We start from the raw sequence: 22,757 nt of genomic DNA on the forward strand, positions 1-22,757 counted from the left end.
ATGGGCTAATAGATGCTCAGGCTTTTCATTCAAGATATTAGTTTATTAAGCAAAGAGAATATATGATGTAGCTTGGTCTGAATTACCTACATGAGAATAGAGTTAGTATCATTCTTTGCATACATCTGAAAAGTTAAGTTCATGTTAAGGGAAGCAGGGGATTTTCAAGATTTTATGAACTTAGATATTGAGGAAAGATGAAAAATAAAAATGACTTTCAGGTTTCTGTCCATCCAAACAGGCTTCCTTGATCAGTGATACATTTATTATCTTAAAGTGCTACTATAGACCTAAAACAAATGTAAAAACATAAATAATTCTTAGGGGTGCGTTGTGTATTGGTGTTGGATAGCCTTGTGATTCAAACTTTGGTATCAATTCAGGAGAGAGAGAAAAAGACAAGACCAGTCTAAGGATATCATTTGCCAAGTACCCTATCCTCTTTATTTCCTTTACAAGAGGGTCAGATAAACAATAATTACAGAGGGAAATGACCAAAGAGCTCACATTCTGTGCTTCTCTTCAGTCATTCTATGGCATCAGGACTTAATCACTCTTCACTGATGATTTTTGTGTGAACCTCGCGGCTCTTCACCCGCAGCTTGTTGACCTGGGACTCGGCAATGTCAGCCCGTTCCTCGGCCTCCTCCAGCTCGTGCTGGATCTTGCGGAATTTAGATAGATTTGTGTTGGATTGTTCCTCCTGCGAATAAAATGGAATTGTAAGGAACCCACACTGTACATCTGTCTAGACTGAGCAGGTCTAAAGGGAAGAAAAGGTTTGACATCTACCGAGGTCTTAAAATACACAACAAAAAATATCATTATCTTATCTCCTGGGTTTCACTTAATATTGAAGTTAGCTTTATGATTCATTTGGGCCCAGTGTCACAAATAATTCTAACCCTAATTTTGCAACTGAAACATATGAAAGGGCATGTATCACAAGTAGAGCAAGATAAAAATATATAAGATCCGAAAAGAAGTCAAGGGTATTTAAATCATAGTCGACAATGTTTGAGATGATGACTATTTATTAAAATTAGATATTTATCATATTAAGGATGGACTTAGTAATAATTTTTTACATTGAAGTATTTAATTTAATCATATATAACTTTAGCAAATTTCTAAACTATAATTTTTTTATTCTGTCTTAGATATAATGATTTTATTGATGGCATTCTTAATTTCAAATAATCCTTACAGCGTAGGAATTGAGTCTATTTAATCACTGATGGATGGAGAATTAAATCAATAAAGGTTTCAACCACTTAGCAATCTGGACTTGTCTGTTTTTAGAAGTCATTCTGCAACCACTTATTTAGCCATTGTGGTAATTTACAATCTCCTAGATAAATCCTCTAGGCTAGCATGGTGGCTCTGTCTGATAATCATTGGACTGCACACCATAAGGTCGCTGGCTGGAGTCCACAAGCCATTCCACAGGAGACTGGATGAGGCTTTCTGTTCCTGCAAAGATTTACAGCCTCAGAAACCCTATATAGGGTCACTATGAGTCAGAACCAACTCTACGGCACTTAGCAACAACAACAAAGATAAATCATCTATTTCTTCAAGCTTTTGATTTTACATCTTAAAAAAATAAAATGTGTGGTTTACCCATTTTTCATTCCTAATGCTGTGAGTTGGCATTCTCTCTCTTTTTCCAAGTTTAAACTAGTTATAAGATATTAATTTTATTAGTCTCCATTAAAAAACCTAATCTTAATATTTATTTACTACCAAATTAGAATTTGTTGTTGTTGTTGTTGTTAAGTGCCTTCGAGTCGGTTCCGACCCATAGCGACCCTGTACAGGGTTTCCGAGGGTGTAAATCCTTATGGGAGTAGAAAGCCTCATCTTTCTACCACGGAGCAGCTGGTAGTTTCGAACCACTGATCTTAAGGTTCGCAGCCCGATTCGTAACCACTACGCTACCAGAGCTAAATTGACAGATATTATTGAAATTACCAAATTATAAAATAGTATACCCTAACTCATCAATGTCTACCTCTATCTTTAGTTGTACTTCTTACTTGCAATGGCTTTTATTATAATTATTATTTATAACTTCTTGATTGAGGTGTCAGCTTTTCCTTTTATTTCTGATTTATTATGAAAGTGTTTAAAGCAATGAATTGGACTCCAAAGACAGCTTTGACAACAGTCTATATATTTTATATACTATGTTCTTTGTGATATATTTATAAATAATTGGTATTTCATAATTATGCTTTAAAAATTTTTCAATTTAAACCAGTAATTATTTAGAAAAGTTTTTGTGATTGCTAAGTACATTGGAAATTTTTGTATATATTTTCTCATCACAGCCCAATTCTATTGCATTGTATCCAGAAGATGTGGCCTGTATTATTTTAAATTTAAATTTTTTTTAAAATTTGTGTATTAAAAGTTCACTTTTAAATCAAACTATTATTATAGAAACAACAACAACGTTAATTATTAACATAGAAATAATTAACAAAAAATATACAAAATTTTTTAAAGAAGTGCTTCATGGTCTTCTATAAAGCAAAGAGTTTATTTACAGCAAGGGGTAATAAATATAATTATTTTTTATACGCTTTTATGAATCTGAGGATTTCTCTCTTCCCTTCTACCATAAGGATACTTACAGCCTCCTCAGCTTGTCTCTTGTAAGATTTAACTTTTGCCTGAAGTTTATCTACCAAGTCCTGAAGCCTGAGAATGTTCTTGCGGTCTTCTTCCGTCTGAAAGATGATGAAAACAGTATGGCTTTACTTTAAAAGCGCGTGTCTAGTGTAGCTTTGCATGCCAGTAATTCACATAAATATGGAAGAGTGCTTAGCTTGATAAAAGCAAAAATAATAGCCATACCTGATAAGTGAGTTCCTTCACTCTTCTCTCATGTTTGCGAAGACCCTTGACAGCGTCGGCATTCCGCTTTTGCTCATTCTCAACCTCTCCTTCGAGCTCCCGCACCTACAAATAAGTAGGCTCATATTAATGGTCATTTAATAAAGCATTGAGAGCAGGTGGAAAGAGATGAATATTAGGAGACTCACTCTGGCTTCCAGTTTCTGGATCTGCTTCTTGCCTCCCTTCAGGGCCAGCTGCTCAGCCTCATCCAGACGATGCTGCAGGTCCTTCACCGTCTGCTCCATATTTTTCTTCATCCGCTCCAGGTGGGCGCTGGTGTCCTGCTCCTTCTTCAGCTCCTCAGCCATCATGGCCGCCTGATCAGCAATAAGAAATCAATTAAAGGGGTTGAGATGGTACATCAACATCAAAGCAAACCACTGTGTTGTGTTCCACTCACGTCGGTGATGGCTTTCTTGGCCTTCTCTTCTGCATTGCGGGCTTCCTGGACAATGTCCTCCATCTCTCCTTGCATTTGGGAAATGTCTGTCTCTAGCTTCTTCTTGGTGTTGATTAAGCTGGTGTTCTGGTTGAAAAGAAGTTATAATTTTTTTTTTAATCTTGACACCTAAGAATTTAATAATAACAATTTCTTTGAAAAATATTTGTAAGTCAAAATGCCCTTCAATAATAAATGAGATTATACTAAAAGATACTATAAAATATTAAGTGTCTTCAAGTGTATCACTCATAAGCAGACCAAATATCCAACAATGTTTTATAATTAAATAATTGTCATTTACCATTCATGGGAATAAAATTATAACAGATATTAACGTTCCACTTCTCATAGTAAAAATGCCAATATTAAGAACAAAGATCAATAAAGATAGTAAAACAATACTATATGATATTGCATCCGAACATTGTAGGAATATGAGTCAATAATTATTTGGAGTCCTGGTGTGGCACTGTAGGATAAAGCACTTGGCCACAAAGTCTGTAGTTCAAATCTACCAGCCGCTCCTTGGAAGCCCTATATAGATTCATTATGAGTCAGAACTGAGTCAACAGTAGTTAACAACAACAAATAATTATGTAACAGAAAAAAGATAAAAGATATTTCAATAATATACTAAAAATTTGATAGAAGTATAAAATCTTCCTGCCATATAAAAAAAATCCACACTGATATTTTCTGGGATACACATGGCTTGCTGAAGGTAAATTCTTTGTGTGGGATATTTCACCTGGGTGTGCAGGAGCTGAACACGCTCACTGGCATCCAGGAGCTCCTGTTCTGCGATCTTCCTGCTCCTCTCCGTCTGCTCCAGAGTGGCCCGAAGCTCCTCAACCTCAGCCTGTAGCAGGTTGGCTCTGCGCTCAACCATGGCCAGCTGCTCCTTCAGGTCCTCTTGGCCTCGGAGAGCATCATCCAGGTGGATCTGGGTGTCCTGTGGAATGAACAGTCATTGAGCCACCACGTTCTCAGAGCTGCACTCACCCCAACATTCTAGAGCAGATCTAGAACCCATTACCTTGAGGATGCCTTGGGTGTTCCTGTAGTTCCTCAGGGCCTCGGCAGCCATGCGGTTGGAGTGGTTCAGCTGGATTTCCATCTCATTGAGGTCTCCCTCCATCTTCTTCTTGACCCTGATGGCGTCGTTTCTGCTCCTGATCTCAGCATCCAGCGTGCTCTGCATCGATTCCACGATGCGAATGTGGTTTCTCTTCAGCTGGTCAATTTCCTCATCTTTTTCTGCAATTTTCCTATCGATTTCAGACTTGACTTGGTTCAACTCAAGCTGGATGCGCATGATCTTTCCTTCTTCATGTTCAAGAGAAGCCTTGGAGAGAATAAGGGGAGGTGTTAGCAGGGGAATACAAGTATTCTGAAAAGTGTGTCTCACTTGGATCACTTTCATTCAGTCCATACAAATTGGCCTAATTCTTTCCTGAATGTGTGTGTGTTTTCATGTACAGTTTGATCTGTACCTCCGCTTCCTCTAATGCAGCCTGGAGTTCCGACTTTTCTTGTTCCACCTGTTTCTTGATTTTCTCCAGTTCATGGATACGTTTCCCTCCTTCTGCAATCTGTTCCGTGAGGTCAGAGATCTCCTCTGTTGTTTTGAGTAAAAAACAGTAGTTATTTGGTCAGAAAGATACCATTAAAGGAAGGTTCTTCTGAACCATGGATATTCTTGAAAGTGAAAAGGACTCACGCTGCAAGTTTTTATTCTCTCGCTTCAGGGTTTCCAGATGATCCAAGGACTCCTCGTAGGCATTCTTCATCTTGAACAGCTCAGTGCCCAGGGAGCGTGCCTCTTTCTGGGAGGCCTCGAGCTCAGCGTGGGTCTCCTCATACTTCTGCTTCCATTCTGCCAGGATCTGAGGAACGCAGAGCAGTTAGCTGTAGTACAGGCCAGAGGAAAATGGAGAAAGCTTAGGCTGCAGCACAAATTACCTTGTCAAAGTTCCTCTGTTTTTTGTCCAAGGCTGCACAGGCAGCGTTTGTCCTTTCTACATCGAGCATGAGGTCTTCCACCTCATTCTGCAGCCGCTGCTTCGTCTTTTCAAGCGAAGCACATTTGGCGTTCACAGCTTCTACGTGCTCCTCTGCCGCCTGTAGCCGCTGGGCCAGCTTCTTCCTTAAAGATTATGATTATTTTTTAAAAGAGAAGTGCACCAAAATAGGAATTGTGAACTATCACCACACTTTAAAATGTTGGAAATGTCATATTAATACTCTTAATTCATTCAACACAACAAATATTGATAAGCTCCTTTTATGTACCTGGCAGTGGGTAACCCATCAGTGAAAAAGATAAGTAAAGACTCTGCCTCATGAACCACATCAACAAGTGAGAGAGATACTCAATGAGCTAGTGAGTATATGGATGCATAGCATATTGCAGCTGTATGTACAATGAAGAGGTGGGCAACTACTCTAGAGATTCAGAGACGACCTTCCTGAGGAAGTACCATTGGAATGAAGAACTTAAAGTTACAGAGTGAGCTCGAAGATTTGGGAGAAGAGAATTCCAGGTAGAAGGAACAGCAAATACAAAATGCTGAGACAGCAGTGGGCTCAGAGAATTGACCCACAGCTGTAAGACCTCTAATTATATTTGCTATTCTTTGTTTTCTTAATTGGATTTTAGGCTTACAGGGCAAGGATCATGCTTGCTTTTGTCTTGTCTTGTTCTCAGTGTATGGTAACCCAAAGCAACCCTCAGGTTGAGCCTGACTCATGATGGCCTTGTAAGACTGAGTAGAACTGCCTCAGGGTTTCTCAGGTTGTCAATCCTTATGGAAGCAGAGAACCACATCTCTCGACTCAAGCTAGTAGGTTTGAATCCCTGACCTTTCAGTTAGCTGGCCAGTCCTTAACCACTACACCTCAGAGTGTAATGTTGTTATTGTTAAGTGGTTCCGAGTTGGTTCCAACTCATGGCGACCCTATGTAGGGTTTCTGAAGAGCTGCTGATGGGTTTGAACTGCCAACCTTGCAGTTAACAGTCCAGCACCACACCAAGACCCCTCAGTGTGTAATGTTGCTGTTAAGTTGTTGTTGTTACGTGCCATCGAGTCAATTCTGACCCATGGTCGTTGGTGGTAATGTGCTATGGAGTTGGTTCTGACTCATAGCAACCATGTACAGGGTTTCTGAGGCTGTAAATCTTTACAGGAGCAGAAAGCCTCATCTTTCTCCCATGGAACAGCTGGTAGTTTCGAACTGCTGACCTTAAGGTTCGCAGCCCGATACGTAACCACTATGCTACCAGCGACCCTGTATAGTGTTTCTGAGGAGCAGCTGGTGACCTTGAACCGCTGACTTTGCAGTTCAAACAGCTTTGCAGTCTGGTGCATTAACCCACAGCACCACACCAGGACTTCATGCATAATGTTGTTGTTGTTGTTGTTAGGTGCCATCGAGTCGGTGCCAACTCATAGCGACCTTATGCACAGCAGAACTAAACACTGCCCGATCCTGGGCCAACCTCACTATTGTTGCCATGCTTGAGCCCATTTATGCTGCCACTTGGCCTATCTGTTGTTGTTGTTGTTAAGTGCCTTCGAGTCGGTCCCGACCCATAGCGACCCTGTACAGGGTTTCCGAGGGTGTAAATCCTTACGGGAGTAGAAAGCCTCATCTTTCTCCCGCGGAGCGACTGGTAGTTTCGAACCACTGACCTTAAGGTTCGCAGCCCGATTCGTAACCACTACGCTACCAGAGGCCTATCTAGAGCCTGGCAAATAGAAGCTACTTAAAGAGCATTTGTGAACAAATTCACTGCACCTTCATATGTATCTTTCTGATTCAATCTACTGCACTCTTTTATGTCTGTACACATACTTGGCTTCCTCCAGCTCCTCCGTGCGCTGGATGGCGTCTGTCTCGTATTTGGTCCTCCACTGGGCAACTTCTGTGTTGGCCTTGGAGAGCGCCCTCTGCAGCTCAGCCTTGGATTCCTGCTCCTCCTCATATTGTTCCCGCAGCAGGTCACAGTCGTGGCGGGAGGACTGCAGGGCGTGGGCCAGGGCGTTCTTGGCCTGTGGAGATATGCCTTCATTTTACTGGATATTTAAATATTTAATTCTTAAATTTCAATCCCATTTTAAAGGTTGGTATAATATGCTGCCACTGGAGTCAGATCAAGGGGCCTGATAATGAGAATAATAGCCACCTTTGTCTCCTCTTCAAGCTGCCTCTTTATCTCCTCAATCTGCTGTGTAAATGCTTGTTTGCCCCTGGACAGCTGAGATACTAGAGCGTCTTTTTCATCAAGCTGTCGTGAAAATTCACCTAATAGACAAAAGAGATATCAGTTTTTCAAGTGTGAGAAAAATTTCGTAAACACATATTAGAAATAATTTTTCATTCTTAATCCCCAAATGGAGTGCTCAAAAGATTTTCTTTATTGACATCTTCACGTTCATTATCAACTATCTGGTTTGTATAGTTAAATGTATGCATTTGTCTGAATGAACAAATTTTGCTAAAGTTTTTTTGTACTCTCCATAATTATTCTTTCCGAATTACATGATATTGTGCTAAATCTGGCAAGGACTTATCAAAGAAAAGAGCTAGAATGTCCCATGAGACTAAGTTTTTCCACTTCAGGAATTGGCTCCACTCTGGTGTAGACACAAAGAAGCTTGGTCTGAAAGTGAGGTCCCTGACCCCTGCTGGAGTGACCCCTAATCCCAAGCACTCCCTCAAGGTTGTTCTGGGATGGAATTTGACTCAGTCCTATTGAAGCCCATATCTCTAGCATTGTCCCAAAACGACCTTGCACACAGATTGGGAGTCTGAGTCCTGTAGTGAATCACACATCTTCTCAGTTGCTTTTCTTAGACTTTCACATCATCAAATCAGTTGTTCTTAACCACATCCTCTCCACCACTCTTAGGTGCCATGGAAGAGGGGAGAATTACCAGATTCAGTCTGCAGGCGTCCTCTCTGGGTGGTCAGGTCATTGATAAGCCTCTGCTGCTCTTCTTCCTTGGATTTCAGTTCGCTCACTTGGTCCTCGAGAGTGCGGCACATCTTCTCTAGGTTTCCCTACATGAGACATAGTACAAGCACAGGGAGATATTTAAATCAAATATTCTTTGTAAAACAAAATGTGATATATTTATTTTTATATGTACTCATACAACAACTCGAATTCTCTTATATGTAATGCAATACATAAGTAATATTTTTTCTTTGTATTTTAGGCTTGCTGCCCTAAATTGAAAATATACATTGGAACATAGAAACGCTAATGATGAGGCTCTGTTCAATATTGTTTTTGTTACAAAGTGCCATCAAGTAGGTTCTGACTCATAGCGACCCTGTATAGGGTTTCCAAGGAATAGCTAGCTGGTGGGTTTGAACTGCCGGCCTTGAGGTTCGTAGTTCAGTGTTGATCCTGTGCCACATTTATGGATTATGTCCTAGATTCAAGATTTCATAAGAATTGTGTGGTACTTTTTCTAGATCAACAACCTTACTTGATGTATAACAAACTTTGTTTATTGGGTATTTGGAATATTGAAGACCTGTGTTTTCTAGTGGGGAATCTGAAGGACACAGATGATCTATGATCAAAAGCTGTTGTTACTGTTTTTTACTTGTGTGGCTTGGCTGATATAGTTAGCGTCTTTGAATTTCAGTTTCTATGTTAAATGGAAATAATATATATTTTTTTTTTTTAGAAAATCTAACTAATCTATTTCTTGCTTACTCCCTTGGATTACTGTTAATAAGAAATGATGTAATGCACATAAAGTGGATTATGATTGGGAATAAAAATTTCCTATCACCGACTATACCTTGGATTTAGAGATCACTTCTACATTACTCGCAAGATCATCAATCTCCATCTTCATTTCACTCTTCTCCTTCTCCAGCTTCTGTTTGACCCGCTGCAGGTTGTCGATCTGCTCCCCGAGCTCAGCCACACTGTCTGCATGCTTCTTTCTCAGGGTAGCCGCCGTGGCCTCGTGCTGCAGAGTGGCCTCCTCCAGGTCCCTGCGCATTTTCTGGAACTCAGCCTCCCTCTTCTTGTTCATCTCAATCTGGGCTGAAGTCGCTCCACCAGCTTCTTCCAGACGCTCGCTGATCTCCTCCAGTTCCCGGGAGAGTTCAGAGCGCTGCTTCTCTGCTTTAGCCCGGGAGGCTCGTTCTGCCTCAATTTCCTCCTCCAGTTCCTCAATTCGGGCCTAGAAATGGTGACAAGCACAAACTCAGTTTCTTTATATCACAATTATGCCTCTTTGAGCTGGACTGCTGGAAATCAGGTACTTACTTGTAACTCTTTGATCTTCTTCTGCAATTGAATACCAAGTGCTTGCTCATCTTCAATCTTGCTCTGCAGATTGCTGAGTTCAAACTCTTTCCTTTTGGAAAAGAATAGCAAGTTAGTCCACATCTAACATTTGGAAGCAAATTCATACTCAAGTCTTACGTACTTACTTTTTGAGTTTTTCATCGTATTGCTGTTTCTCATTTTCAATATCCATTATGGACTCTTGGGCCAATTTAAGATCACCCTCTAGTTTCCTCTTAGCCCTTTCTAGATCCATTCGAATCTTCTTTTCTTGCTCCAGAGATCCTTCAAGCTAAATATTAATAATGTTTAGTCAAAAAGACTATTTAGCTTTCTTTAGAAGAAAATAATTTCCTGGATGATACTAGACTTACATCATCCACTTGCTGTTCCAGCTTGATTTTAGCTTTGGTCAGGGTGTTCACTTTGTCCTCCTCTGCCTGCAGGTCATCCAGGGTCTGCTGGTGGGCCTCTTGGAGGGCTTTCTTCTCCTTGGTCAGCTTTGCAATGATCTCATCCAGGCCCGCCATCTCCTCTGTGAGGTTTTTCACCTTGAAAAATTAAGACAGACATGATCTCTGTTATAAAGTTGCTTAGGTGGATGGCAGAAGTTCTACACAGTGCAGCCAAATAGGACTCAGACCTTGTTCTCTGTGGCATGCTTCTCCTTTTCAACCTTGGCCAGTGTCAGCTCAAGGTCGTCTATGTCTTTCTTGAGCTCTGAACATTCATCCTCCAATTTCCTCTTCTTGGCCGTCAGCTCAGCATTGATCTCCTCCTCATCCTCAGCTCTCTCTGTCACCTCTTTGATTTTGGCCTCAAGCTGGATTTTGGTTTTGATCAGCTGGTCACATCTTTCCTCTGCATCAGCCAAGCCTTCAGCTTCCTTGAGTTGGAAACAAAATTAAAATTGGGAGGAAAGAATGAGACACTTTACAATATTAACAATGTAAATTTCTGTTGTTGGTCCTTTGGATTTCTTACATTCATTTATTTATGTCTTAATAAATTTTACTTTCATGAACCACCAAACTATGTAAAGACAGGATGCTCCACATTGTAGTAAAAACCAAATGTGTCAGATGATGAGGTTATTATTCTACAGTGACTAGAAAAATCTACCCCCAAAACAAATCATTACTATAGAAAGCAATCAGTGTCACTAAGATCAGAGAAGTTTGATCAGTTATCACTTCATTAAAAAGGTAGTGTCTGAGTTGGGCCTTGAGACACAGTAGGATTTGCTTTTATGAAATAAATTTATTAGGTGGTGGAAAAACAGGGGAGAAGACATTACAGCAGGAAAAATTTAAGATGCAGTTGCTACAGAAACATTTCTGTTGTAGTACTGGAAGATGATCCTGGCTGTAATGTTCTAAGTTTAAATGGAGGCATAATTTAATTTAAAAAATTCAACCTGCTGTGTTTCCTATACTGGGACTAGGGGGTTAGGGAGGGAATGAGAGAGAAATTGGGGGGGAATATACATTCCTCAAGTCCTGATGTGGCGCCGTAGGATAAGCACCAGACCGCAAGGTCAGCGGTTCAAACTCACCATCTGCTCCTCAAAAAACCTATAGAGGGTAGCTAAGAGTTGGAACCTCCTCAACAGCACTTAGCAACAACAATACATACCTCAGTGATTTGGAATATTATCCTTTGAATACATAAAAGAATGAAATCTGCTGCATAAAGCCAGTAGTGAATATACTTATAACATCATGTTTCCATCCTTTCAGGCAATATCCAACCATATATACACCTGTGGTCCTAACCCCTATAAAGCCTGTTAGTAAAAATTCAAGATGTGTACAATGGTTCATTACTGACAGATGGGCACTATTTTGTGACATGCATCAAAACATTATTTTCATTATTATTACTGTATGAGGGGACTTCAAAAAACTCATGGAAAAATTCCATTATATTTTGCTTTCATTTCTCAGCGAAGTTTTTGAAACCCCCTTATATTGTTATGTTAAAGAGGTTTTAGTCTATCTGGAAGTGTTTCTTTAATGTGTTTATGCATCAAAAGTTACACTAAGTACTATATACTAAGACAAACATTTGACTAACTGATGCTAGATACAAACTGTACCTAACTGTTCCAACTTAAGTACTGATTTAACTTAAAGACAGATTTAGGAATGGAATTCATTTATAATCTGGGGAATGTCTGTATATAACATGGTATTCACGCAATGCCCAAATCATATAATGTCCTGTTTCACAGAACATATCATGGGCATTGAGCAGCACATGACTATAGCAGTATGAAATAAATTCTGAGTAATTCTCTGGAGACAACACAAGAGAATCAGGATAGATGGGGGGAGGGGGTGTTGGAGTAAAGGCAGAAAAACTAAATAGCTTTTTTTCCCTTTTATAACCTCAAAAGAGCTATTACATTGCCAAAACTTGACAGAGGAGACTGATCTCAATCAACAGAAGAAAAAAGAAAAAAAAAATAGAACTTTGTGATGAGCAAATTATACCAGACCAATTCAATTTGCCCCAAATGAAAAAAAAATCTTTATAAATTAGATTTCAAAAGTGATGGAAGCAGTTCTAGAATGATTGAGCAGTGAGCAAGCTGGATGAAAGGAGAGCGAGCTTATGGGATGGGAGGAGGCCGAACAGCTAACGTGTGCTGCAGTAATCCATGTGTGATGTGATAGGTCACTGATGGTGGATTTAAAAGGGAAACTGAAGTTTTTAAAATGAACAACAATCAATAATTCAATAAAATTTGATGTAGAATACTATCCTTCATAAGTGATTCAAAGACATTTTAAAGAGAGAAAAAAAAAAATCACTGTCTATGATATCCTGGTATGGGGCTGTAGGTATGTTAGCACTAGACTGCTAACCACAAGGTCGGCAGTTCAAACCCACCAGCCACTCCTTAGAAACCTATACAGGGTCACTATGAGTTGGAACTGACTCCACACTTAGCAACAACAAATGATACCCTCTCCTCAGTATTTTATTTGGGATTGGTTCATGTTAAAATCATTTTAAGAGCTGTCTTTAAATGGAAATGAAGTCATAAATGATGTTGTCGCTGTCGGTTCTGACTGCTGGCAAGCCCATGCATGCAGAATAGAATTACTCTGTAGTTTTTTTTAAGGCTGTGACCTTTCAGAAACAGGTTCAGATCTTTCTTTTTAGGCATCTCTGGTAGGGTTCCAACCTCCAACCTTTCTGACGAATCACCAAACACTTAACTGCAGTACTCACAGGCTCCAATACATAGTATTTGTTGTTGTTGTTAGGTGCTGTCTGATTGGTTCCAACTCACACCTTCCTATATGGGCTGTAAATCTTCATGGAAGCAGAAAGCCTCATCTTTTTCTCTAGGAGCAATTGGTGGGCTCAAACCGCCAATCTTGTGGTTGGCAGTTCAGTGCTTATCCAACAGCTTCACCCACGCTCCCATGTAATTTGATGAAATTGTGTAGAATGAAGATGCACTTTATTGACCTAGCGTTGGTTTGAGGCTCTTACTGGACAATGAAGGAATAGATCGGGCCTTTATTCATATTATCTGAGTATATTCATCTTCTTGCTCCCATGAGTGTTCTCCATACTATCTACTCAACACACTACCAGTGTTTGTATAGAGATCTAGTTCTTGCATCCTGATTAGTGGTACCCAGAATGACATCACTACTTACGGACTGAACTTGAAGCTGCAAATCATTTTTTTCTTTCAGCAAGGATACCATCTTTTCTTCTAGTTCCTTCCGTTTGGCCTCTGACTTGGCGAGTTCTTCTTTGGTTTTTTCGAACTCCTCCTTCATGGTGGCCATCTCCTTCTCGGTCTCTGCACTCTTGAGAAGGGGCTTGATCTTGAAGAACAACTTCATCCAGGGCCAGTGTTTGACATTCATGAAGGCACGGACATTGTACTGGATGCAGAAGATGGACTCTCTGGAAACGAATAGAAATGTTCCAGGTCAACCAATAATAAAACTAAAAATGAAAATCAACTACCAAATCCATTGCCTCAGAGTTGACTCTGACTCCCAGCGACCCAATGGAACAGAATTAGAACTGTTCCTTAAGGTTTATGAGACTACAAATCTTTATGAGAGCAGACATCTTTCTCCCATGGAGTGGCTGGTGGGCTTGAACCACCAACTTTGCTGTTAGCAGCCCAATGTTTAACACACTACACCACCAGGACTCCCCCGCCTATAATAAGAATCAGAATGGAAAGGTTTACTCTGATGGGGTTAAGTAAAATATCCCTATTAATACCTTCTCTCCACCATCTTCTGGTACTCCACTCTGGCCAAGTAGCCTCTACACCTGGCCTGGGTTCGGGTAATCAGCTGGGCCAGCTTGTCATCTCTCATCTCCTCTAGGAGTCCCAAAAGACCAGCTTTGAAAAAGACCTGCAGATGGGCAAAGGCTCAGATGGTTAACTTTACACCAAGTTCAAAGGGACAAGATTTGCATTAGACAAAACGTAAAGAATGATTACCTTGGTGTGACCAAATTTATACTGGGTGTGATCAATGTCAATTGATCCCAGGAGCTTCTCAGAAGCCTTCTTGCTGTCAATGAACTGTCCTTCAGGGATGGCGCTTGCATTTAGTACCTTGTATCTGTTAAAGTAGATATAGTATGTTTTAAAAACTTAGTTTACTGATGACACTGATGATCTATTGTAAATTTATGATTATTATTCTTGTTAACTTGGATGGTCAATCTAGCATCTATTCTATTTGTGCTCCACTTTACCGTCTCTCACAGTTGCATCTTTCCTTTCTCTTCAAATATCCTGTTCTCAGGAATGTGAATCATCTTGGTCACTTACGCTATCGATGACCAACAAAATGTATTATGGGATCCTATCTAGATGCATTTGCTTGATATGGTCCTGGGTCCAAGGAAGCAAGTTTTTATTGAGGAATCTAGCAGAAAGCCATCAATGGGCTCAAGCGTAGCAACAATAGTGAGGTTGACCCAGGATCGGGCAGTGTTTCGTTCTGCTGTGTATAAGGTCGCTATGAGTCGGTACCGACTTGATGGCATATAACAACAACAACAAGTAGAAAGTACACTTCTAGGTGTGGAAAAATGACTCATCATCTAAAGTCAAACTACATGGAAAGCTGCTTCTTGCTGGATGCTTTGGATCTTGAACACTTGTGGAGTTCTCTGTGGATTCCACCAGGCCCAGGCTCAAGAGAGACTCTTGCAACTGCTGCCCTGCCCATTTCCCTCTGCCTCACTTTGACTCCCAAGATAGGCTTCTCTGGGTAGGAGAAAGAGACTCTATTATGGTGTCACATGCCCTCTGCCTCTTGGGAACACTGGGAAGTTAGTGTGTGAAGGCAAAAGATGATGATACGTAAGACCAAATGAAGTGACTCCTTTGTGAGAGGAGAGTCCCTAACTTGGCCTCATATTGGCTCTGTGACTTTGGGCAAGTAGCTTAATCTCTCCAAGCCTTGGCTTATTCATCTGTAGTGGAATTTTGTCAGGATGAAGTGAGATAATTTATATGAAGGGGCTTCAAAAAGTTCATGGAAAATGCAATGAAAAGCTATTGAATGCAGGACCCTATCCAGAGAAGCAGCAACACTAGAGATGGAGGCAGAGATGAGGACATGGAGAGAGGGAGCAGCTGAGGACTCTAGACTCATGGAAAGAGAGGAACTGAGTGCTGACAGCCAGGAGGCAGGCTTGAAGAATGTGCCCTTTGGTGGTTTAAATTATTTTATATGCCTTTTGGTTTTTTTAAAAAGTGCTAAAATTAATAGAGAGAAATACTGTTAACTGATGGTACATGGAAGGGATTATAATCATTGTAATGAAATAAAGTGTATGATTTGTTAAATGTAAAACTGATGATCTGCCCTGTAAACTTTCACTCAAATCACAATAAAAATTTGAAAAAAAAAAAAGATATTGAATTTTTTTCCACAAACTTTTGAAGCCCTCTCCCCACCTCCACCATCCCATACATAATCAAGCACTCCAAAACTGTAATCCTGTAAGTTGTTATTCAAGTTAATGTACAGAATTGTAGTCTAAGCACTGAGCTTGGTGAATTGAAGGAAAATTCTGCAGAGAATGATAATGCTGCATACCTATATTTTAAAAGTATTTGGAAGCGTATCGTTTTGTTGGGGTTTTTTTTCCGTAGCAAGTTAACCATGAAAATAGAGGTAGATTTCTCACTATGTGGTTTTCCTGGTGCCAAATTTGTTTGCAACTTTAAGAAGAGCGGTGATGAGCAGAGACTGACCTCTGTTTGAAGTCTGCATAAAGGATTCTGCTGGGGAACCCTTTCCTGCAGATGCGGATGCCTTCAAGCACACCGTTACACCTCAGCTGGTGCAGCACAAGTTCATGCTCCATGGCCCCTAAAAAATACACAGTCTTTTCACTGCAGGGTTCAAAGAAAAGGGCAGGCCCACAGACTTTGTGCTTTTACTCCAGGATGTCTTACCAGGAGTTTTCGTTTCATTGGGGATGATGCACCGCACAAAATGGGGGTGGGTGCTCCTCAGATTGGTCATCAGCTTATTCAGATTCTCCTGTAAAAGTAGGAAAACCTCGGTTATCACAGACATCCGACATGGTTATGAGCAGCTGGTGATTTGCTGTCATTGCCTGTGGCTTAGCTGAATGGCTTGTGTGCTTTCACTTGAGGTAGCACCTTGATATGCTTCTCTGGAGATGCCGTTTTCTCCTTAGTTTCTTACTCCTATTGAGTTGGCAGGAATGTAAAGTAGCTTTGCATGTGATTCTTCTCAGTTTAAGCAAGTACCCTGGTCCCTGGCCATACACCTGTATTCAACAAGGCCATTCCATTTACAGACTACATGGTTGTTCTTTTGTCTAGTCCATAGTTCTCCAGTAAGAAAATGCAAGCCAGCACCACAGTTTCCATTTTTCTTACAAATATAGATTTCCCCTTTCTGGTTCTATCAATTTTATATATAAGGGGAATAATTCTACCAGCTACAATTAAGGATTGACAGGCATAAGAGCAAGGATACCCTTTTAGGGTCATTGTAGGCTGGCTACCGGATTTTCATTAGTCTTCCTGATGTATTTCGGTCTCTGAGTTTAGGTCTGTTTATTTTCATGACTCAGCTAGCTTATGAATGACAAGAGTATTCTGTTTCATGAAATGTCCTATAATAGAGTTTTCATTATTTGGTTTAGGACGAAAGACGAACTAATACATGCAGAGTAGTATAAAGTCCTTCTCCCCAAAGCTGGATCTACAGGAGTCGTTACGTAATGTTAGTCCTTTCCTAAGTGACTTGTGGAAGAAAGATCCCGTGTTTTCCAAAACAAATCCCAAAGTCACCGGGCAGTGCCAAAAAACAAACTCTTTCTTACTCTGAAAAGGGCAGACACAGTCTGGAATGAGGAACCCTTCTTCTTACCACCCTTCTTGGCACCCCCGCTGGCCTCTGGGAGGAAAAGAAGAAGAAAAGGTGTTACTTAAGTATAGTTTTGCATTGACAGGGATATTTCTTATCTCACTGCTGATTTTTGTGCTCATCAAGTGGAACATTTTGAGACCCTACTGGATTCTCTGCTTGACCCTGAAGGAATCTTATCTGTCAACTACATTTTCATCCATTTTTCTGTGATTATGTATATTCTGGGAATTGAATTGAAGGGCATTCACCTCTCCCCACACCGATGGATATCTCAATATTAGCGCATTTCAGGACACACAAACTTCAACAAGTATCACTAGAAACAAATCCTGAAAGGTAAAAGTGTGTTCCTAAACTTCCGTAAATATCCCTACATAACCAACAGCTAGCACATGTGGAGGAAGACGCTGGAGAGAATCCTAGAAACCAAGGTTTTGTCTACTGATCACCTGAAGGAACTAGGTGTGCATCCTGATGGTCCTTCTGCCAGGACTACAAATGAGATCATCACCTTTTGTCTAACACCATGCTGTTTAATACCTAGAGAAAGTGCTAGACATTCAGTGTTACCTGCTTCAGCACTTTGTGCCCCCGAGAAGAGGTAAGCCAGAGTTTTCATGGAAGACTTCTGGTACAGCCCAACCACAGTCTCGTTCAGGGGGTCCTTGTTCTTGTCAAGCCAGCCAGTAATGTTGTAGTCCACAGTGCCTGCATAGTGTATCAGGGAGAAGTGGGCCTCAGCTTTGCCTTTGACAACCTTGGGCTTCTGGAAGTTGTTGGACTTTCCAAGATGCTGTTCATACAGCTTGTTCTTGAAGGAAGTGTCTGTGGCCTTGGGGAACATGCACTCCTCTTCCAGGATGGAGAAGATGCCCATGGGCTGAAAAGTAGACCACAAGCACAAACATATATCATTTTCTTTTAACTGTTTCTGTCTATAAAATGAAACTAAGATGTGATGAATAAGGCCGTTGTCACAAAACATAGTTTCTGCAATGTCAAACAAACCTTCTCAATGAGCTCAATGCAGGCAGCCAGGTCCATCCCGAAGTCAATAAATGTCCACTCGATGCCCTCCTTCTTGTACTCCTCTTGCTCCAGCACGAACATGTGGTGGTTGAAGAACTGTTGCAGTTTCTCGTTGGTGAAGTTGATGCACAGCTGCTCCAGGCTGTTGTACTAAATACATGGATATGTTTACTTCTCTCTTAAGAGTAAATTGAGGCAGAGATAGAGACAGAGAAGATGACGTGGAGAGATGGAGTGGCTGGGGGCTTTAGACCCAGACAAGGAGAGGGGCTGTATGCTGACGACTGGGGGACAGGCTTGCAGGGTATACCCTTTGGTTGGTTGATGATGCATGGAGGGGATTATAACCATGGCAATGAAATGATATACGATAGGATGAATGTAAAGCTGATGTTCTCCCATATAAACTATCACATAATTCACAATAAAAAAATAAAATTAGTAAATTGAGCATTTTTTTTTCTACAGGACTTTTTATTTTTAAAATATGTGGTAAGGAAACAAGTGTAAATTGCTATAATTTGATGAACTTGACCTGTACTTATGGATGTAGTAGCTCAAAATACCAACGAGAGGGAAGGAGTCTTCATATCAAGGATCACTCCTATCCGCTCTGTATACAGGGTTGATAGGGATGGGCAACTTAGACACTGGCTGCCTAAAATAGGGGCGCTATAAAGGTATGAAGTGACTGGCTTACAATTTTTCAAGAGGGAGTTTAGTTTCAGAGTGTGCGGGGGAAGGTAGAATCCCCACTGGAGAAAAACAAATATGTGGTGAGTAACTTTTAGGCTGTTGCCATCATGTCAGTTCTGACTCATAGCGACCCGGTGTAGGGTTTCCAAGGAGCAGCTGGTGGGTTTGAACCACCAACCTCATGGTTAGCAGGCCGGTGCTTATCCTCCAGTGCCACACCAGGACTCCAGCTTTTAGATTATGAAGTCAAAATCACTGGGCTGATAAGTCTCTTTTTGAGGTGAAAGTGTTGAAAGTTTTAGGGGCACATGGATCTATTGCTTTTCTCTGCTGACATTTTATGAAAAACGTTGTTTGTTATAAATTACCATCCTCACTCTTTTTGTACTTGCTTACTCATTCTGTGCTATATCCCCATCCTTTCTGCATCTTCCAGAGGGGTAATGATTTCTTATCAACTTATTTAACAATCAACTTGTGACCTGTTAGAATCTGGGGAAAGACTTTATTGTATGGAGTCACCATGCTCAACATGTCAACTAAATGATTGTCTCCTCTGTTCTTCAATGGGGAATGGGGACAAAAATCAAATGTCGTGTGTCACTGTCATCACAATGTATGATAACATGCATTTGTATTTTTAAAAAGCACACACTAACATGTTAATATTAACTAGATATAAATAGTTGAATGATGAGGGTTTTTCTTAATTTTCTACACTTTCTGAAAATTTGCTTTTATATTTAGAAATAATTAAATACACTTCTTAAAACTGTAATCAAATATGAATTTGTATCCCATGATACCACATTAATGACAAGTATAAAAAATTGATTGCATTGACTAATGCTGATTCCAAATCACTAACATTTTCTCCACTCATATTATCCACCTAAGTATGAATGATTTCTCTTCCATATATTTAGAGTCTGTATTATATGTTGCACAAGTTTAATGCCTTTCTGTCAATCTCATTTTGCTTTGGGGTATTTTTAGAGACTTCCATTACACCAAGCTAATTTCTAATTCCAATTGGATCATGTAGTAAATTGGAGAGTCCTCATTAAGTGTACTATTTCTCATAGAAGTGGGCTTGCCACCACAATAAATGACTCGCTGTCCAATCACTTTTTTAAGCCTTAGTATAACATTTTGAGAGTGGTAAGGAAAGGTCAAGTATTTACAGATTTGTCCTTATTGATATTTCCATTGCCATATTGTAAAATCCCAACCAGTTAGGAACTCACATCAAAGATCTCAAAACCAGCAATGTCCAAGACCCCGATGAAGTACTGTCTGGGCTGCTTAGTGTCCAGCTGCTGGTTGATGCGGGTGACCATCCACAGGAACATCTTCTCATAGATGGCCTTGGCCAGGGCACCCACAGCATTGGTCACCTTGAGAGAGAAAGATAAAACTCTTGATAGAACTATTGGAGGACTTTAAAAGTGGTTTCATCACTGGTGGTAAATTTGAATCTTGCACCTACTTGCTCTACAGTCTGGCCTTTAGTGACGTACTCATTGCCGACCTTTACCCTGGGGGAGCACAGGGCTTTGAGCAGATCAGCAGAGTTCAGATTCTGGAGATAGGCAGCCTTGTCAGCAACTAAAAGGAAGTAGGGATTAAACAGTGTTATTATGTGCCATAGAAACCCACTTCCTTATACATATATTTTATTATTATTGTTGTTGTTACATATATATTAAGGTATAATAATCTTGTCCAGAAGGAGCTCTGGTAACGTAGTGGTTACGAATCGGGCTGCGAGCCGCAAGGTCAGCAGTTCAAAACTACCAACTGTTCTGCGGGAGAAAGATGAGGCTTTCTGCTCCCGTAAAGATTTACAGCCTTGGAAACCCTGTACAGGGTCGCTATGAGTGGGAACCGACTCCACGGCACATAACAACAACAACAAATCTTGTCCAGTGTTTTTAGTGTATCTCTTTTAATATTCTTGCCCATTTTACAACAAGTTCAAGACCTTGATTATGGGTAATTTGCTTTAAAGATTGTCAGAAACCATAAGAACCATCCGTATTTCATGTAATATTATTACTTAGTTATACTTTGAAACAAAACTCTTAAAATTTGATTTGTCATTCTAGGATAGTAGTCAGTTAAGAATGTGTTTTTCAAACAGATGTGAAATCAAGTGGATGGCTACATTCATACCTTCAGTGCCATCTGGCTCAGCTTGTTCCTCACGCTGCTTTTGCTTGAATTTCATGTTTCCATAATGCATCACAGCCCCAGTGAGCTTGTAGATGGAGACCTTTTCATCATTAGAGAAGCCCAAAATGTCAATAGCACTCTGCCAACATAACCAATAAGGTAGCTATTAGATTCTGATCCGTACACTTACTGCTCGTAATTCACGTTTCCATTCTTGACTTGCTGATCAAGCTGAGGGCACTACCAGCACTAATGGGTGTCAAGGAACCCCTTAGGTTGGGTGCATAGAGATAAAGTTGACCAGAAGGCAGCACAGAGCATTAGGATTATAGATGCATTCTCTCTGAAGATTCAAAAGTAAACAGGATACAGAACAACAACAGTAAATTGAAAGAATTTGTTTCGATAGTTGGTATGGGTCTAATGTAAGCAGATTTAGGTAAATTCAGGAATGACATCTCTTTAGAAGACTATCAAGGGAAAGTAAAATGTTTTGGGGTCATATCCTAATCTTTTCAATTAACTTCAGGCAGCATAACCCCAGTCATCCTTGACCCCACCTTTGCTGTTTCTACTAGAGACTGGGTATTTATCTGGATGAACAACTGCTGAAATCCAACATAACAATTCTAATTTTCTTGTGTTCAACTTACATCTGTGGCCATCAGTTCTTCTTGATCATCAATGCTGGCCACACTGATCTCCCCTTGACTGACGAATGGGTAATCATATGGATTTGTGGTGATCAAAAGCATTTCTAGATGCATAGAATAGAGCAGAATTATTCTCTCCAGAAAAACAAGAGACTTCTAGACAAGATCTAAGGTACTATACGGCACTTGTTTGAAATATGAATAATGGGCTTTAAAGTGAAATTTAAAAGATCTTTAGCACCACCTCAAAGACCTTGAATTTGAAATTATGGTGTATTCTATAATTCCCACTTTTAAAACCACTATAATCTAAAAAGATAATCTCGTAACGGGAAAAATTGTATCAATAAGGATGACCATTACAGTGTTGACTCTTTAAAATCCAAAATTAGAAATAACCTAAACATACTTAAAGGGGTATGGTTAAGTAAAGAATGGTTACTTCTAGAATTGAATACTATGAAACTATTAAAATTCTTGCTTATGAACTATATTTATTGACATAGGAAAACCCATATCACTACTCAGTTTTAAAGGAGGTAGATTATGGAAAAGCATGTAACAATTCCTTTACTTATGTACAATTATATGTATATCTATATATGGAGCTCGAGTTAGAAGATCATGAGAATGATAATTCACCCAAGAGTTCATAGTGATTATTTCATAGTGGTAGAGTTTTGGTGTGTTATATTCTATTTTCCTTTAGCTTTTCCTGAGGATTTTTGTAATGAGCACATAGAAATTTTTATTCAAATTATAAAGCAATTTTCAAAAACCACATGAACTATAAACTCATCAAAATTCAGATATGGATCATGCATTAGCCATGATGTTGATACAGTAGTTTTAAAAAGGAAGCGATGAGATTTCTTACCAATTAGTTCCGGTTTTTTATTTGATGTGATCTGATAAAAAATATGATAGCTCCTTTCAGCCTTAAGCTGGAAAGTTACTCTAGACTTCTCTAACAGATCTAGAAGCAAACAAATAGCAAACAGGGAAGATGTAAAAATTCATGAGATTCAATTTTGATTCTCGGTAATTTTTATAGGCCGTCAGAAACAGAAATGATTTTAAAGTCTATTTGAGTCCTAGTTGACAGTAACTTGACATTAGACACTTAC

The 22,757-nt window shown here is 39.9% G+C and overlaps 1 protein-coding gene across 1 annotated transcript in view; it reads right to left on the minus strand.

Moving 5' to 3' along the window:
* Positions 1-421: 421 nt before the first annotated feature.
* Positions 422-22,757, minus strand: part of MYH2 (myosin, heavy chain 2, skeletal muscle, adult) — a 28,939-nt gene continuing 6,603 nt past the window's right edge. The window contains exons 8-38 of the mRNA XM_006863429.1: positions 22,508-22,606; positions 21,631-21,734; positions 20,978-21,116; positions 20,292-20,410; positions 20,050-20,199; positions 18,086-18,256; positions 17,648-17,957; positions 17,031-17,104; positions 16,129-16,216; positions 15,925-16,042; positions 14,152-14,275; positions 13,926-14,062; positions 13,340-13,595; positions 10,306-10,548; positions 10,037-10,213; positions 9,809-9,954; positions 9,642-9,732; positions 9,166-9,555; positions 8,284-8,410; positions 7,533-7,651; positions 7,202-7,398; positions 5,309-5,492; positions 5,067-5,232; positions 4,840-4,964; positions 4,383-4,691; positions 4,095-4,298; positions 3,305-3,430; positions 3,051-3,221; positions 2,863-2,967; positions 2,640-2,735; positions 422-703 (exon numbers count right to left, since the gene is read on the minus strand). Of these exons, the coding sequence (XP_006863491.1) occupies positions 551-703; positions 2,640-2,735; positions 2,863-2,967; positions 3,051-3,221; positions 3,305-3,430; positions 4,095-4,298; positions 4,383-4,691; positions 4,840-4,964; positions 5,067-5,232; positions 5,309-5,492; positions 7,202-7,398; positions 7,533-7,651; positions 8,284-8,410; positions 9,166-9,555; positions 9,642-9,732; positions 9,809-9,954; positions 10,037-10,213; positions 10,306-10,548; positions 13,340-13,595; positions 13,926-14,062; positions 14,152-14,275; positions 15,925-16,042; positions 16,129-16,216; positions 17,031-17,104; positions 17,648-17,957; positions 18,086-18,256; positions 20,050-20,199; positions 20,292-20,410; positions 20,978-21,116; positions 21,631-21,734; positions 22,508-22,606 (5,018 nt within the window). The 3' untranslated portion in view covers positions 422-550. The remainder of the gene's footprint in view (positions 704-2,639; positions 2,736-2,862; positions 2,968-3,050; positions 3,222-3,304; positions 3,431-4,094; positions 4,299-4,382; positions 4,692-4,839; positions 4,965-5,066; positions 5,233-5,308; positions 5,493-7,201; positions 7,399-7,532; positions 7,652-8,283; positions 8,411-9,165; positions 9,556-9,641; positions 9,733-9,808; positions 9,955-10,036; positions 10,214-10,305; positions 10,549-13,339; positions 13,596-13,925; positions 14,063-14,151; positions 14,276-15,924; positions 16,043-16,128; positions 16,217-17,030; positions 17,105-17,647; positions 17,958-18,085; positions 18,257-20,049; positions 20,200-20,291; positions 20,411-20,977; positions 21,117-21,630; positions 21,735-22,507; positions 22,607-22,757) is intronic.

Source organism: Chrysochloris asiatica, unplaced genomic scaffold (genome assembly GCF_000296735.1).
Source record: "Chrysochloris asiatica unplaced genomic scaffold, ChrAsi1.0 scaffold00054, whole genome shotgun sequence".
NCBI lineage: Eukaryota > Metazoa > Chordata > Mammalia > Afrosoricida > Chrysochloridae > Chrysochloris > Chrysochloris asiatica.